Consider the following 19,027-nt stretch of genomic DNA (forward strand, 5'->3'; position numbering starts at 1 on the left):
CCCCCCCCCCGAAACAAATTCCTGCGTACGTGCCTGGGGTCGGGGGTTATGTCGGAGGATCTGTTCATGAAGGAAGTTTTCATGGGGGAAGGGACATTGCTATGAAGGGGACACCGGACTTCCCAGCATTATTTAAAAAAAGATCAGAAATTAAATATAAAAAACAAGTTTTTCAACTGCAACAGCAGCAACATCAAAACTTTAAACGAACAAAAAATATTACATATATGATTGGGTTCATCCCCTAGTCAATACCTCACTCTTTAAGCCAGAGATTTTTTTAGTACTTTCATAAGAGCTATTTATTCTAATTAACGGCCTTTGTGATTAAGCGGTCATTTTTAAAGAATTGGAACAAAATTTGAACTTTAGCTTAAAGAGCAAGGTATTGACTAGAGGTCGAACCCCTAATATACGTATTAAAAATATATGAATATAGATGTTCGTTACGTAAGTTAATTCGTAAGTTACGTATATTTATTACTAATAAAAAGTTCGTAAATAAAATGAAACAAGTTTCGAGAAAGCCATTTAACCAAATAAAAGTAAATTAATATGAAAATTTTGTTTTAATTATTCATGTATTGTGAGCCAAGATCAAAACCTGCATTAATTCAAAAACGTTCAAAAATTAAATAAAAAAACAAGTTTTCTTTTAACTGAAAATAAGGAGCGACATTAAAACTTAAAACGAACAGAAATTATTCTGTATATGAAAGGGGCTGTCCCCTCCTCAACACCTCGCTCTTTACGCTAAGGTTTGACTGTCTCACAACTCTCTTTTTTTAAACGATAAAAAACGTTAGCACAAAGAGCGAGACGCTGAGGAGGGGACATCCCCTTTCATATACGGAATAATTTCTGTCCGTTTTAAGTTTTAACTTCGCTCATTACTTTCAGTTAAAAAAACTTAGTTTTTTTATTTAATCAAACAGTTCGTGGTAACGAACTGTAAGTAAGGAGCGACCCGGCTCAATGGTAACCGAAACTCTAGAAAACGGGTTTTTGATACCAATAGATATATCAAAAGAATCAGATTTCAATTTTGATTTCAAATATATAACTTTCATCAAGTTTAGCGCTACCCATCAAAAGTTACGCGCCTGAGAAAATTTGGCTGATTTTCAAAAAAGGAGGAAAGACCCCCCTAAAAGCTATAGAACCTTAAGCAAAAGTACACCATCATAATCAGCGTACTAGATAACCCTACTGTAGTAGTTTCAAGCTCCTATCTAAAAAAATGTGGAATTTTGCATTTTTTGCCAGAAGAAAGATCACGGATGCGTGTTTATTTGTTTGTTTGTTTGTTTGTTTGTTTTGGTTTTTTTTCCCCAAGGGTAATCGTATAGACCCAGTGGTCCTAGAATATCTTGGGAGGGCTCATTGGAACGGAGATTAAAAGTTCTAGTGCCCTTTTTAAGTGACCAAAAAAAGGGAGGGCAACTAGGCCCCCTCCCACGCTGATTTTTTTCCCAAAGTCACCCGATCAAAATTTTGAGATAGCCATTTTGTTCAGCATGGTCGAAAATATGATAAAAATGTCTTTTAGGATGACTTAATCCCCCGAAGTTCCCAGAGGGAGGGCTAAAAGTTATGAACTTTACCCAATGTTAACATATAGTATTGGTTATTGGGAAGTATACAAAAGTTTTCAGGAGGTTTTTTTTTCTGGTAGTGGGAGGGAAGGTTGTGTCGGTGGTTATGTTGGAGGATCTGTTCATGAAGGAAGTTTTCATGGGGGAAGGGAAATTTCCATGAAGGGGGCGCCGGACTAGCCAGCATTATTTATTGGTTATTGGGAAGTATACAACCATTTTCAGGAAGGATGTTTTCTGGAGGGGGGGGGGCTAGTGGAGGGGGTTAATATGGATCATATGTCCGGGGAGGATGTTTGTTTGTGGGAAGGGACAGTTCTATGAAGGGGGCGCCGGATTTCCAAGCATTATTTAAGAAACATTCAGAAATTAAATAAAAAAAAACAAGTTTTTTCAACTGAAATGTTAGAAGGAATATTAGAACTTAAAACGAACAGAAATTATAACGTATGTGAGGGGGTTCTCCCCCAAGTCAATACCTCACTCTTTACGCTACAGTTTTTTTTAGTGCTTTCAAAAGAGCTATCTATTCTAATTAAACGGCCTTTGTGATTCAGGGGTTTGTTAATCAAAATTTGTTTTAAATTTTAACGTAAAGAGCGTGGTGTTTACTAAGGGGAAAACCCCTTCATATACGTAATAACATATACGTAATAAAAAAAAACAATAAAAAAACAAGCGATACGGCTCAATAGTAATCGAAAATTTTAAAAACAAAATTTTGATGTCAATAAATGTATCAAAAGAATGTGTTTATAATGCTGATCCTAAATATATAAATTTTATTAAGTTTAGTATTACTCATCAAAGGCTACGAGCCTGAGAAAATTTACTCGATTTTTTAAAGAGGGGGAAACATCCCCTACAAGTGAAAGAATTTTAATGAAAATCACACCGTCAGATTCAGCGTATCAGAAAACAATATTACATAGGTTTCAAGCTCATATCTGCAAAAATCTGCAACTTTGTATTTTTTGCCAGAAGAAAAATATACGAATATAGAAGTTAGTTACGTAAGTTAATTTGTAAAGACATACATTTAGCAAAAGAAAAGTAAAGTTTGTATGCAAATAAAAGCTGCATTAACTAAAAAACGATCAGAAATTAAATAAAAAAAACAAGTTTTTTAAACTGAAAGTAAGGAGCGACATTAAAACTTAAAACGAACAGAAATTATTCCGTATATGAAAGGGGCTGTCCCCTCCTCAACGCTGCGCTCTTTACGCTAAAGTTTGACTCTGTCTCACAACTTTATTTTTTAAAAAAATAAAAAACTTTAGTGTAAAGAGCGATGCGTTGAGGAGGGGACAGTCCCTTTTATATACGGAATAAAAATTATTTTTTATTTCGTATATGAAAGGGGCTGTCCCCTCCTCAACGCCTCGCTCTTTACGCTAAAGTTTTTTATTGTTTTAAAAAAATAAAGTTGTGAGACAGAGTCAAATTTTAGCGTAAAGAGCGAAGCCTTGAGGAGGGCACAGCCCCTTTCATATATGGAATAATTTCTGTTCGTTTTAAGTTTTAATGTCGCTCCTTACTTTCAGTTTAAAAAACTTGTTTTTTTTATTTAATTACAGAATAGATTCAATGGTGTAGTATCTATTTTAAATGCCATTCTCAGGAGATTTGACGATCTTTTTGGATTCATGTAAATTGTTTTTATCTGTTGATCCAAAAATTGTCATTATAAGTTATTGACAGATTTCCACGAGTCGTTATTCAGCATTATTCTTCAATCTCTAAGGCAAGAAATTATTTTGAGAATATCTTTTTCCTTGGCTATCCCTACCATGACAACTGCGACCAGAGGCGATTAATGACACGGTCCCATGTTGATCAATTAACATACTCTTCTTTAAAAAAAAAAGTGGATTTTAGCGTGTATGTAGCCTTACTGATTCCATCGCTTTAGGACCCAGTGGAACGAGGAAAATTGAAAAACTTTTTCCGTATCCGACACAGTAGTTCAAAATGTTACATGTTACATCTTATAGAAAGTTATGCCCATGGGTTGGTTTAACTCGTTTCTATTTGTCTTAAATTCCTAAAATATTAAATTTTTGTGTTTTTATTCCAAAATTTATTGCGTTCTCTTTTCTTCCTCTAAAATAATTAAAAATTTGAGTTTTTAGTATAATTCCTGTCAGCCAAATACTGGATGCTTATGGAAATTTTACTTTTACAAACAGGCAATTCTAAATACCCCACCCCACCACCAAAAACAACAAAGAAATGTGAAAAAAAAAATTTAAGTTCTCCCGCTCCTATAAATTTATCAAATAATTTCGTAAACCACATTGGCCAACCATCACAAAAAAAGAGAAGAAACGTGAAAATGGGGCTTTATATGACCAACGAAAATGCTGGATGCAATAAAAACGGATATTTCGAGAAGACAACTGCTTCCTTTCTTCAGCAATATTAGAAAAATTCTAAGAAAATCAAGCTCACATTTTCTGAGCGAAATTGGAACGATCCTGACCTGTAAACAACAGAATAAAATAAACAAAAAAGACAAAAACAAACAACGTGGATATCAAAATGAGAAACAGGTAAAAACAGGTAGCAGGTAAAAACAAAATTCAAAACAATAAACCCGTCTCAAAGTGTGGCTGACAAATTTTTGGTTGCTCACCTCCCCCCCCCCAAAAAAAAAGAAAAATAAATCGAAAAAACTTTTTAGTTCTTCCACTCTCCTATAGAATTTATGTTCAAATCTGATCCATGTCCGCTACAGTTACTTCAAATGCGTTTATAACATTTCTTAGATAGTAATGCCTATAGGTTTTCTTCTTTGGTTCTTAAAATAGTTAAATTTATCTCATTTTTTACTCCAAAATTTATTATTTTCTCTTTTCTTACTCTGAAAATAGTTAAAATTTTAGCTTTTAATAAAAGAATTATCGGTCAAATTTTGGAATGTCAATGAAAGTTTTTCTTTTACTAAAAGACGACATCTAATACCAAAAAATAAGAATAAGAAAAAACAAAAACAAAAAAAACACGTCAAAACAAACTTTTTAGTTCTTCCACTCTCCTATAAAATGTATGTCACGCTACATACCATGTTTTGATTTACCACAAGCGATCTATAGCTTGAAAATAGCTTACTGGAGATGAAAACAAATCCAAGCTGGTGCTATGACACTTTCTTCGCAATAGATTTCTATTTTCAGTCTTGGAGTCATTCATTATCCTAAAGCTTAATCAATCTTCTCTAATTACTTTCTTGTCAGAAACATCCAAGTGCTAAGATATGTACCTTTTGGCGCAAATCGTGGGGCAATACAGGCCTATGATTTCAATGTCCCAAACAAGGCCATATCCAGGGTGGGAGGGAGATAAATCCCCTCCTCCCTTGTGATTTTGTCAGACTCGTAAAAACGTAACAAAAATCCATACAAACAAGTTGTTGATGTGTTTTAAAAAGTTTTTTCATGCCCTCCCCCCCTCCCCCGAAAAAAATATCCCCCCTAAGAATATCCTGGATATGGTCCTGGTGCTGAATTAGCTTTATTGTTGAATGTAATAGGAGCAAGGACATATGCAGCGGGGAGAGGAGGGCTTAGGGCCCAAGCTCCTCGAAATCCTAAGTTTTTCTAAAGTATTGGTCACTTCTGATTCAAATTACTTGGAGGAAAGGTTTCATAGATCAAAATTTCTATGGAAAGTATGTTTATATAAGTGTATAGATATTTAACCCCTCTCAATTTGTACTACTTCTTTGTAGTTGCACCTACAACGCTGCACATGGAGCTGAACTCGACTTTGGTGCTCCCACGCATGAACCTAACTGTTCAATCTGGTGTTCAAAGTAAAATCAAATGTATAAGTCGATTTGGAAACCCTCCACCTACAATCCGGTGGTTCATTGGTAAGTACATGGCAAGCTTTTGGTTAGACTTTGGCTTCTTTATTATACTTGTTGATTTAACAAGTAGTTAATTTGATAAACAACTGATTTTATTAACTTTGATTTTTCAGCAATGCAGGTTTTTGTCTTGAAAATAAACATGCTAACTTACAGTTACAGTTACATTTACAGATTTACAGTTACATCTATAGTTACAAATTTACAGCTATAGATTTAAAAATTAAGGTACATCGCTTAAGCATGCATAAATTTATTGGACGAGAATTAAAAACTACATCAACGGCACACGGTCAAGATGGTATCTAGATTTTTTTCGGGGCGGGGGGGGGTTGTAAATCTTTTTTTAAACGTATCAAAACAAAATTTGGTACTGGCGCATTATGCGGGCACCGCGAAGAAGTCAAGTTTGGTTAATGCTAATGAAATAAAATAGGAAGAACATATAATAGTTTAGAAACAAATTTGGGCTATATATTTGCACATTAGGGGGGGGGGGGGGGGTAAAGCATAGCATATATAAAATACGTAACATAACCTAGGTATTTCCCCCCCCCCCCTAAACTCCAAAAACCAATCGTTTAAATATTGTAACTTATTGAGAAACCACGGCTTTGCAATCATTTGTCTATAGCGGTCTCTTGCAAATAGCCCGTTTGAGTGGTTTCGTGACTGGTTTCCTTGATACAGTATATAGCGGCGGCCCCGCATAATACACCAGTACCAATTTCTTATATTATTTTTTTAAGTTTTTACGAGACAGACAAACATTTTGGCGTGGAGTCTTAATCAAAATCGCAAAAACAATAGGCGAATCTAAAGAAAAAAGCATGAGAAAATTCGTGTATTTTCTCTGAACTTAGATTTAGCGGAAGGAGGGGGGAGAAAGGCACTACCCTCTTGGCACAAGGGCCTGATCAGTTTGCTTTTGTCTGACATTGTTGATATAATATAGCTATTTGTAACCCTTATGCGTTTGAAGGTTTTAATCTGTTACCTGGGCCTGTCATTAGTGTAGTATTTGTTATTTGCTGCAAGTCAATATTTTGGAGACAAAATAAAGATTTTTGGATACTTATTGCATTGCCTAATTAGAAATAAAAGGGATTTCTCCCTGACTCGCAGAAATGACTAAGAGAGCTAAAAAGTGCTTGTTGAGGTTTTAAATTGGTTTGATATCTTTTAAAGTGAAACAATCGTAATACTTTAAGTTAAACTTTTGTTTTTACTTGATTATCAGTGATTCAGAGGTAGAACACAGAATTACAGAAAATAGAGTGCTTCTGTCAATTCAGAACAGACGATTTAAATTTATCTTGCCCCTTTGAACTCCTTCACATGGATGGATATAAGAGAGACTTTATTCAAACTCTTGAATTCACCCTCCACGGGCATCTTAAATTTATTACTTGTCACAGCGAAATAAAACAATTTAAAATTGAAATGTCAATTTGGAGCAAGAAACGTTGGGTCTTGACTATTTCAGATGTCGCTCCAAACTGAGAGTGACAGTTGCAGCATGTAAACTCATCTTCAACCGGAAAAAGAAAATAAATGTCTCAAACAATTTTCCATGTTTATTTACGACGTGGTCTTGATTTTTAGGGGATCGTGAATTGTTTCGAACAAATCAAACCGATGCACCAGAAGTTGGCGCCTCAAAAAAATGGTCCTCGTCTTCCATTTTGGAGCATCGATTTGGCAGAGAAGATCATGGAAAGGCGCTGAGGTGTGTCGCTATGCATGAAGCATATGAAAATGGGGAAAAACAAGTGGAAACTGGACTGAATGTGCACTGTAAGTGTTATTCAATTGATGAAAACGTCTTATTAGAGGGAGATTGCCGTGGTCTTCCCCGGTGCTATAGCTCATCTTAATGTCTCTATTTTGAATAATTTTTAGACCACGTTTGTTAGGCATGACAAAATGAGGAAACGCAGAAGAACGAAGCGAAATACGAAGTAAATCAGAGCCAGTGAAAAAAGAGAGAAAATCAAAATATTTCGATCAAGACCTTTGCTCAATCAACCTTAGTGCAGAAATAAGAATAAAAAAGCATATGGATAAAATCCCACCAACCATTATAACTGGACAGCACACAGTTCAGTAGATTTTTAACTCTAAATTTTTTATTCTTATTAGTACACCGAGGCCAAGTAAGTGGAGGTCAGGGCTGAAATATTTTTGTTTTTCTCTCTTGTTTTACTGGCTGCGGCGTATCTTGTTTCTTTTTCTTCTATTTCTATTGTTTTCTATTTCCAATGAATCCCTATTTTGGATTCGCTTAGGTTGTGTCAAGGAAGTAAGTGGCCACACTTTTGCCTGAGACCACTCACATTGCAGCTGCACATTGTGAGAATGTTCGCTTCCGGTGTCTAAAATCAGGCTGAAAGTCGTCTCCTAGAAGCCACCTATGGCGGGCTTGTGCTAGAAGGCTTCTTTCCTTAGATTGCTAACCTGTAGAAAAAAAAAATTCCGGATGGTTAACTCAAAAAATCATAAGGGTCGTGATGGTCGTAACCCTGCTCAAAGGATCTGATTTTTAGTCTTGATGGAATGTAAAGGAGTGTATCCATTGGAGGGATGGATGCAAGGTTTGAACCCCCCCCCCCTCCCACACACACACAAAAATATTTCCCCTACTCATAGATTGGTCATAGAAATGCACGCAATAAATTTTCTTAAATTTGTTTTTAAAATGAAGATAAAAAGACCCTTTACACCCCAAAACCATCCCACTGAACAAACATTCTTTTGTTTGAAAAAAAATCTAGCATACAGTCCTGGGTATCTATTACACATAAGGTTTAGATGTAGGGTAGCTAGCCACTATGTTCCCAACTAGGGTAAATTACATCAGTACTCTCATGCGGAAGAAATTGCAACAATGGCTTGGACATAAGAGGTGAAATGTATAATTTTTTTAGGATTGAAGAATATTGCTATCAACTTTCCCAGTTCCAAGCTGACATGTTAATATAAAAAAGAAAAATTTTATCGTGAAAAACATTAAACAAGCAGTTGCAACCTTAATCTGTTCTGTAATATCGTGGATTGACTGGATAATCTCTAAAACAGTTTCTTAATACAGATACTCCTACTGTCACTCTTGTCGATACACCAGTTGGAGATCTAGAGGAAGGTGCATTATCAGCTACCATGCGATGTGTTGCCGATGCCAATCCACCAGCCACGATTGTCTGGAAAAAAGCTGGTAGCACTGAGACCCTTGCAATTCAAGAAACATTGACGCTAAAACCTTTGAGCAGACGTATCAGTGGTTCATATACGTGTGAAGCAAGAAACGTTATGGGTATTTCTGCACCAAAAACAGTTGAAATCGAAGTCAAATGTAAGTTTTATTTAATTAAAATTTTCATTTTGATTATTTTAATGTTGTCATCTAAACTTTAAATAGATAGCTTTGTGTAGCCATAGCAGACACCTGCGTACGAGTTTATTTTTTGGGAGAGTGGAAAATAGAAGACATGTTTTATTTGATCGTTTGAATCAAAAGTGCCAAATAACTTGGCAAACTATACGATTTTGGGACTCATCCCCCCCATCTTCCGTATGCTCCTGAGCCATAAGCTCCTTGCACATAAATAAACTGCCCGTGGCATATTGTATTCGTATTGGTATGATTTTTGGCGAATAAAATTCCAGATCAAAAACTGCAATTTTGAATATTACTCGTATCTATTTCTTTAGAATGTAGGATATTCGGTACACTGTTACCAAAGGTGTCAATTTTGGGGCAGAGAGGGGGGTATTTGCTTCCTATATTTCTTTTACCCCTTAGACTTGACAAAAAATTTATTTCGTATTTTTACTGGAAAAGCCTTTTTTGGTATTTTAATATAAGAAAAAAACACCTTCCCCCCCACTTAGATTTTCAAAATATATTTTACTCCCTCCTAAATCTTCGTGAATTGACGGCACTACATTTTAATTTTAACTAATATTTAAAACAATTTTAAACACAAAAAAGACGCATGATTCCTAACTACAACACTCCCCTATTCCAAGGTCTGGGTCGTGTATGGGCAGTGGCAGGGGGGCCATGCCCCCTCCCTGGAAATTTAGGACTATAAAGTAATTATTAGGAAACCAAAAGAAAAAAAGCAGAATATGTAAAAACAATAGAAAAAAGGTGTTTTTCCCCATTGTTGACTGCCTGCCAATAGATTTTGACCCTATAATGAAAGTTTAAGAGCCTAACTATTGATAACATTAGATCAAAAAATCAGTTTTTTTATGGTGATCCTAAATATGTATTTGTTTATTAGTAATTACTGCTGTTATTAGTACCCTAGAATGTTCGTCTAATTAAAAAAATTTTTGTTTAATTTTTTTAATTAATTACTTTTTCCATTTTTATATACTTTTACTTTAATTGACATACTTTTTCATTGCCTTTAGAAAAATTTTTCTCTCTAAGCTTCATTAAATAAAAAAGTTTTTTCAACTGAAAGTAAGGAACAACATTAAAACTTAAAACGAACACAAATTTGTACGTATATGAGGGGGGTTGCCCCCCTCGTCACTATCTTACTCATTATGCTACATTTTTTCAGAAATTCAAAAAAAATGTTAACTATCTTTCTAACTAAACGACCCTTCCATCTCAGGAGTTGTTTTTAAGGAATTGGAAAGCAATTCGAACTGTAGCGCAGAGACCAAAGTGTCGAGGAGGGGGCAACCCCCTCTTATAAGTTGTAATTTCTATTTGTTCTAAATTTTAATGTTGCCCCACGCTTTCAGTCGAAAAAACTTATTTTTTTAAATTTAATATCTGATTGTTTTTTTTTAATAACCCCAGGATACCTGGCTCCACATCCACGGAAAAATCCTTCCTCCCCACAGAAATATACTCTAGACAATTCAATCCTGGCGAGAATTTAACCTGGACAATTACCCTCAATATCTCCACTCCTAAAATTGAATCGGTAAAGAAAAAGCAAGACATAAAGAACTTTCGTATATGAATTCTGGCATATTCACCAAGTGTAAAATTTCCCTTGAAAAGTTCACCCCCTGAAAACTTCCCTCTCCATGTAAAATTTTCCCAGTGTAAAATCCTCCCAGCAGATAATTCTTCCTTTCCTCCCCACCCAAAATGTATGTATATTCCCAATAACAAATAAAACAATATGTTAATTTTATAACGTAAAATCCTTTCCCCAGTGGCTGCAGGGGGTCATTTTATCTCTAAAGACATAGTTATCAGGCCTTATAGTATGCTGAAGAAAAAAGCCAGCTCAAAATTTTGATTGGACGATTTGATTGGAATATATTATTGATTAAACAAATTAATCCCTTTGCCAGGAATCCTTGTGGTTTAAAATTTACTCTTTTTTGTTTCATTTTGCGTGCAATTTAATTGCTCTATTATTTAAGAGTTTTTTTCTAAAATTATTTAAAAAAAAACTTATTCCACCGTAAAAAAAAAATCCAGAAATAGGCTATCTTTCCTCTTACGCCACAACCACTGGTGTTTTTGCCTTTGGCCCCCCCTGGAAAATTTTTTCCCGGCGCCCTTGGGGTTGTTTGCACTGGTAGGTAAAGTTCTCTTTTAATTTCTCCCAAAATGTCGTTGGTTTGCTAAACCCGAATATCTCATAACTTGGATATGTTCTCTTTGAACTTGAAATAATATCCCCAATAACATTTCCTTAATTTTATCTGTCCCCCCCCCCCTTGTAATCAGGTCAGGACTGTGCGCACTGTTGCTTGATGACGTATTATTTATCACGTTCTTGAATATTCATAGAAACACAAGTCGTCTTTGAATTTCTCCCGAGATTACGTATGTTGCAGATTCATACATCAATTTGATGTTTCCTTTCATCAAGTATGTTGTCAATGCAAGGATTGTTCCAACATAATTAATTTGTTAAGGTTATCTACTTCTTGATCTTTGGTAAATCAGTTCAATTGTAGCATCTAATTCCTCTTATTATCTGAATCTAAGGCGCTGACTACATTCATTCTGATTAATTAGGCTTCCTTTCTCAAAGCAACCGATATATATCTCACGCTTTGGTTATTTAATACTTATCTGTGATTATATATCCTTGTTTATCCCTCCGATAGAAAGTTTATTCTTCGCATCTTATCAGTTTCCTATTGAAACATATTGACAGGTCTATTTTTTAGACTGAAACATATTGAGGAACATAACAAAAATATTGAGACTGAAATATTTTGAGAAACCCCAATTTTTGCCCAACTTTTAATGCTATCCATGGAAAATTCTCTCTAAGACATGTTTCTCAGCATGAACTACTCTAGTCAAGCACATGCGTAGGAACGTTTTCAGGGGGGGAGATAATGAGGATGTTTTTGGGGTGGAGAAATATTACAAAAATTAACATTTGAATGAGAAATGCCAAGAAATTCAAGAAATTATTTTTAGTTCCGGACCGCAAACTCCTCTCCCTTTGCGTGCATCCCTGACTGCAACAAGACAACTATTTTCTTAAAAAGTTTTTCTTCCACGAAAAAAAAAAACTAGACAAGGCTGTATTCAGAGGAAAAGGGGGTTTGAATCCCCCCCCTCCTGAAATGTTTGTTTGACTCATAAAAACTTAACAAAAATGAATATAAACAAGCTTTTGATGCGTCTTTTAAAGTTTTCGTACCTTCCGGAATAGATCCTTTTGTAAAGCCCCCCCTCCCCCTGAAAGTAAAGACAAAATCCTGGATACGGCCCTGCCCCCATGTGCATGTTGCCTTGAAAGAATTTATTCTGGTACACTTGTGTACCAACTTTTCCATTCTGGTATAGTTTTCTATTCGCCTCCAAATAGACGGTGCCTCCAGCTTGAGCCTATTGCTACAATTAAATTTTTTTTAGATTAACAAAATCCCTCCCCCCTTATAAACATTTTTTGCATACATTATCCTTGAATACAATTTCTGGTACTACGCCTGCCTTGAAATAAAAGTTTTCTATTTGCCTGCAAATAGCAGTCCTTTCAGTATAAAAGTAAATATGTTATTTTCTGCTGCCAAACATATTATATTGACAAACTCTTGTGTCCTCCCCAAAAAAGAACAGGGTGACAAAAGATGGGATGAAAACGGACCTTTCGACAGATCTCGACCACCCTGTATTGAAGTGATCGAAACTTGGGAGGAGAATCAGTCGATTGAAATTTGACAGTTCTAGTGCCTTTTTCAAAAGTGAAATGTGATTAAAAGGCATCCAATAAAAAGATTTGTTTTGACGATTTTCTTGAACACTTGAAGCTCTTTAAGTGTTAATGAATGTTAAGTGTTCATTAGTGTTCATTAAGTGTTATATTTATAGACCAATTTTGAAAACTCCACATTGCTGATTTTACTAATGGAATATAAGTCATATATTGTGGAAACCTTTGTTGAAGCCCTCCTTTGTTTGAAACCCTCCCTTGTGAAAATTTTTTGATACTTTTGCTCTTGAGCGAATTTCTGCTGGTACACTTATTACTTATCTTAAAAAATTCAGCTTTCCATTTGTCCCCAAATAGACAATCTTTTCAAATTCAGAGTCTATTGACCTGTAAAAGTAAAATTTTAGAATATGAGCACAATCAATACATAATCTGCACTATCAATGAGCAGAAACTAAGTAAAATAAGTGAGTGAAAGTAAAAGTTTCATGCGTTTAAACAGGCAATTTAGGTTTCTCAGTGCAAAACTAAATCATTAATGAAAATAACGAAGACTTCCATTAGTAAATTATGCCAAAATATTACTTGTTGAAAATCTTCAAAATTATAAACAACAATCTGTATTGTGAAAAATTATATTTCCCAGATAATCCGGCCATATAAATCGAGAGTTAGGATTGTAAATTAGCACCATTGATGCGTCTGAAAATTGTCATTCAATTGCGACTATTTACATTTTTGTTGACAATCTGAAAATCTCAATTGACACGGAGAATTGTAATTTAAAAACCATAGATGTCTGTGAATTGGGATTGAAATGGATTATGTCATTAAATTGTGGCAATCTCCTTTCAAGGAGGCACATTTGTGCCTCTATAAAGAGGCGACCCACCACAATGTTAAGCGATTTACGATCATAGCGGTCGCAGAGACAGCGGTACTTGCATTTTGTAGCCCACGCTCAAACTAAGAAATGTGCAAAATTTCACCCCCCCCTCCGACTTTATCTGCATGGGTAAAAGTGGGCCGGAAGTTTCGACCCTCCGACCACAGCCCCCCTTTAACGTTGTCCGATTGGGTTGAAATTTATAGGTTAAGCTTTCCTAGGGCCCAGGAGCTTATCCTCGAAATTTCAGCTCAATCCGATCCCTCCTTCCCTGTTTTCCAAAAACCAAATATAGCCACTTAAATTTCAAAAAAAAAAAATCTTGTTAGCCACGCCTACAGGCCACAGTTGGCAACTGATCCGGGTGAATGAGGACTCATTCGAAGCAGAATTCAACCTGTTAGGGCCTTTTGATATTTTCAGACCGAAAAAATTATCCCCCGAATTTACATTTACGAAAAACCTCGTTTTCCTATAAGAGCCCATGTTAATTTTTCCCACCACAGCCCCCCTTTAACGTTGTCTGATTGGGTTGAAATTTATAGGTTAAGCTTTCCTAGGGCCCAGGAGCTTATCCTCGAAATTTCAGCTCAATCCGATCCCTCCTTCCCTGTTTTCCAAAAACCAAATATAGCCACTTAAATTTCAAAAAAAAAAATCTTGTTAGCCACGCCTACAGGCCACAGTTGGCAACTGATCCGGGTGAATGAGGACTCATTCGAAGCAGAATTCAACCTGTTAGGGCCTTTTGATATTTTCAGACCGAAAAAATTATCCCCCGAATTTACATTTACAAAAAACCTCGTTTTCCTATAACAGCCCATGTTAATTTTTCCCACTACAGCCCTCCTTTAACGTTGTCTGCTCGGGCTGAAATTCAGAGGATAAGCTTTCCTGGGGCCTGGGAGCTTATCCTCGAAATTAATCTCGAAGCTTAATCTGATCACTCCTTCCCTGTTTTCCAAAAACCAAAAAATCAAGTTTTGTGGGGATTTGCTTGCGTCAAAAATAGATTCCACTTACTAAAAAACAATAACAAGTGTGTCTCTTTAGTACAGCGGTCGATACTCCTGACTGTCAGGCAGAAGACCCGGGTTCGATTCCCCGTCAGAGGCAATTTTTTATATACTGAATTTAAAGTTTAAAAAAGAAACTCAGTTTCTTTTTTAAATTATTTGAAAAAAAATGTGTTTTCTAAAGAGTTAAAGAGGCTGAGTTACAAGGTCGACCCTTAAAACACCCTGTCGAGAAAGAAAAGAATAATACACAATCATCTAACAGTTAGTCAAGCAATAATAAGAAATAAACTGTACAAAAACGTGCAGAAATTATTTGAAAAAAAACTACGTTTTCTAAAGAGTTAAAGAGGCTGAGTCACAAGTTCGAAACTTAAAACGTACAGGGATTAGAAGGAACAGTTGGGGGCCTTCCGCCCCCCAAACCCCCCGCTTTTGCAGCCTTTAAATAAAAAAAAAATTTTTAACTGAAAGTAAGGAGCGACATTAAAACTTAAAACGAACAGAAATTATTCCGTATATGAAAGGGGCTGTGCCCTCCTCAACGCCTCGCTCTTTACGCTAAAGTTTGACTTTGTCACAACTCTTTTTTTAAACAATAAAAACTGGAGCGTAAAGAGCGAGGCGTTGAGGAGGGCACAGCCCCTTTCATATACGGAATAATTTCTGTTCGTTTTAAGTTTTAATGTCGCTCCTTACTTTCAGTTTATAAATTTTTTTTTTTATTTAAAGGCTGCGAAAGCGGGGGATTTGGGGGGCGGTAGCCCCCCAACTGTAGCTTCTAATCCCTGTACGTTTTAAGGTTCGAACTTGTGACTCAGCCTCTTTAACTCTTTAGAAAACGTAGTTTTTTTCAAATAATTTGTTGATAACCTGACAATCCAAAGCAGCAGTCAGGATTGTAGATTATCTGCCATTGATATTTCTATATTATCGATGTAGATGCTCCGACGTCAGTCACGATTGAAGGTGCAAGTAACAATCAACTCTTAACTTCTGTTGGAGGGTCAGTCAGACTCGAATGTAAAGCTGATGGGAATCCCTTCCCCAACTTCAAATGGATACATAAGGCCATCAGAGGAGCTGGTGAAATTATTGTTAGAGCAGAAGGAAGATTCTTTGTTTTGTCAAATGTATCATATGAAGATCAGGTATTTATTCCATTTTATTGTTAAAATAATTGGTAAATATTGTTACATTAAGGTCATAAGAGGAGCTGGTGAAATTGGTTCTAGGCGTTTACCCCCCCCCCCAGCGATTACCCCCCCGTTAAAAATACCCCCGGGAAATGCCCCCTCACTGAAAAATACCCCCGTCGAAAATAGCCCCTGGAAAATATCCCCAAATAAAATACCTCCTCCCCCCCGGAAAATACCTCCCTTCGTGGAAAATACCCCCAACCCCTGGGTAAATACCACACCCGAAAAATACCCCCCTCTCCGTGGAAATTAAGGCTATTTGAATTCGAGAATTTTAATTGAGTTTTATTTTTTTTTTTCCGTAGGGGGAAGGAATTTTGGTACTTGTGTATTATGCGCCACTCACTCAAGTTTATGCTGTGTAAAATTTGATAACTCGCCAGTTTTTTTGTTAGTTTCTTCGTTACTTTAGAAATAAATTTGGACTATAGCTTTGCATATAAGGGGGGGGGGGTAAAGTATAGCGGGTCTGCATGCAAAATGAGTTTTGTAAAAGTATTCTGCAAATTAGATATATAGATAGCAAAGTTTATTTTAAAGCCATTTATACGGCCATGAACATAGTAAAATAACATAAATGAAATGCACAAATAACATAAACTTTGATCAGCAATCATCATAGAACACTGCATTAACCTAATAATAGTACTTAATACTTGGAAAAACTGTCATTGATAAAAAAAAACTTAACACTTGGAAAAAACCCTTAAATGAGACATTACATTTACCTTATACTGGGATTTCTATTTATTTTTTATTTTTTTTAGTTAACAAAATTTCAGATACCTCGCTAGTATTCTGTAATTTTTTTAGTGTCATACCTAGAAAGAATTATTTTCTTACTTCAAAGTGTCAAAATACTTTACCACCACCCCTCCCCCCAAATATATAGCCCAAATTATATATTTTCCATGTATTCTGTCACTTGTCTTTGTCTTGTCTGGCGCTAAGCTGAAAAAACTAACGAAGAAACCGGTTTGTTCTCGAGTTTTACGCAGCGTAAACTTGAGTGAGTTGCCCATAATCAAACAGTTCGTGGTAACAAACTGTAAGTTAGGAGCGACTCAGCTCAATGGTAACGGAAACTCTAAAAACGGAATTTTGGTACCAATAGATACATCAAAAGAATCAGATTTTAATTTTGATTTCAAATATATAAGTTTCATCAAGTTTAATCCTACCCATCAAAAGTTACCGCCTGAGAAAATTTGGCTGATTTTCGAAAAAAGGGGGAAAGACCCCCTAAAAGTTGTAGAGCCTTAATGAAAATCACACCATCATATTCCGCGTATCAGAGAATCCTACTGTAGAGGTTTCAAGCTCCTATCTACAAAAATGTTGAATTTTGCATTTTTTGCCAGAAGAAAGATCACGGGTGCGTTTTTATTTTTTTTTTTTTTTTTATTTTCCCCAGGGGTAATCGTATTGACCCAATGGTCCTAGAATATCGTAGGAGAGCTCATTGGAACGGAAATTAAAAGTTCTAGTGCCCTTTTTAAGTGACCAAAAAAATGGAGTGCAACTAGGCCCCCTCCTACGCTCATTTTTTCTCAAAGTCACCTGATAAAAATTTCGAGATAGCCATTTTCTTCAGCATTGTCGAAAATTTAATAAATTTGTCACTTATGATGACTTACTCCCCCACAGTTCCCAGGGTAAAGGCTACAAGTTATGAACTTTGCCCAATGCTTACATATTGTATTGGTTATTGGGTAGTATACAGACATTTTCAGGAAGAATTTTTTTCTCGTGGGGGGGGGGGGGCGGGCGGCTACGCGTACTCGGGATAATCTTTCTGTGGAGGATGTTTCCTTGGGGTAAGGGACATTTATATGAATGAGGCACCGGATTTCCCAGCATTATTTAAAAAACGATCAGAAATTAAATTAAAAAAAAACAAGTTTTTTCAACTGAAAGTAAGAAGCAATATTAGAACTTAATACGAACAGAAATTATTACGTATATGAGGGGGTTCTCCCTCAAGTTAATACCTCGCTCTTTACGCTACAGTTTTTTTTTAGTGCTTTCAAAAGAGCTATCTATTCTAATTAAAAGGCCATTGTTATTCAGTGGTTTGTGAATTAATTTTTTTTTAACTTTTAACATAATGAGAGTGGTATTGAATAAAGGGAAAACCCCCTCAAATACATAATAACATATACGTAATAAAAAAAAAAAAACAAAAAAAAAAAAGCGATACGGCTCAATAGTAATCGAAACTTTTAAAAACGGAACTTTGATGTCAATAAATGTATCAAAAGAATTGACTTATAATGCTGATTCTAAATATATGAATTTTATTAAGTTTAGTATTACTCATCAAAGGCTACGAGCCTGAGAAAATTTACTCGATTTTTTAAAGAGGGGGAAAACATCCCCTAAAAGTGAAAGAATTTTAAGGAAAATCACACCGTCGGATTCAGCGTATCAGAAAACCCTATAACATAGGTTTCAAGCTCATATCTGCAAAAATCTGCAACTTTGTATTTTTTGCCAGAAGAAAAATATACGAATATAGAAGTTCAATACGTAAGTTAATTTGTAAATTACGTCAGAACCAAATTTAGAGACAGCCATTTAGCAAAAGAAAAATAAAATTTTTATGCAAATTTTGTTTAATTATTCAATGACGGTGAGCCAAAATAAAAGCTGTATTAACTAAAAAACGATCAGAAATTAAATAAAAAAAACAAGTTTTTTAAACTGAAAGTAAGGAGCGACATTAAAACTTAAAACAAACAGAAATTTTTCCATATATGAAAGGGGCTGTCCCCTCCTCAACGCCTCGCTCTATACGCTAAAGTTTGACTCTGTCTCACAACTTTATTTTTTAAAACAATAAAAAATTTTAGCCTAAAGAGCGAGGTGTTGTGGAGGGGACAGCCCCTTTCATAAACGGAATAATTTCTGTTCGTTTTAAGTTTTAAAGTCGCTCCTTACTTTCAGTTTAAAAAACTTGTTTTTTTTATTTAATACATAAGTAAAAAACAACTTTCCCCCACGGATATTATAAAAATAAAACTCAAATAAAATTCTCAAATTTGGAAGGTCTTCTTTTCCACGGGGGGGGGGGGGTATTTTCTGGGGGGGGGGTATTTACCGAGGGAGTAAAGTATTTGGACAATTTGAAGTCAGAAAATAATTCTTTCTAGATATATAGCCACCAAAAAATGACAGAAGAATAGCGAGGTATCTGGAAATTTTGTTAACTAAAAAGAAAAAAATCCCAGTATAAAGTAAATGTAATGTTTCATTTAAGTGTTTTTACCAAGTATTAAGTGCTTTTTTTCAATGACCGTTTTC

General features: G+C 35.4%; 1 protein-coding gene across 1 annotated transcript in view; it reads left to right on the forward strand.

The window, feature by feature from the left end:
- The window catches only part of LOC148950816 (kin of IRRE-like protein 3), a 156,331-nt gene that overhangs the window by 46,742 nt on the left and 90,562 nt on the right, over nucleotides 1-19,027 (forward strand). The window contains exons 4-7 of the mRNA XM_089090466.1: nucleotides 5,326-5,469; nucleotides 7,072-7,263; nucleotides 8,558-8,818; nucleotides 15,468-15,676. Coding sequence (XP_088946592.1) covers nucleotides 5,326-5,469; nucleotides 7,072-7,263; nucleotides 8,558-8,818; nucleotides 15,468-15,676 — 806 coding nt within the window. The remainder of the gene's footprint in view (nucleotides 1-5,325; nucleotides 5,470-7,071; nucleotides 7,264-8,557; nucleotides 8,819-15,467; nucleotides 15,677-19,027) is intronic.

Source organism: Artemia sp. Qi Xiang Cuo, chromosome 6, assembly GCF_049724085.1.
Source record: "Artemia sp. Qi Xiang Cuo chromosome 6, ASM4972408v1, whole genome shotgun sequence".
Lineage (NCBI taxonomy): Eukaryota > Metazoa > Arthropoda > Branchiopoda > Anostraca > Artemiidae > Artemia > Artemia sp. Qi Xiang Cuo.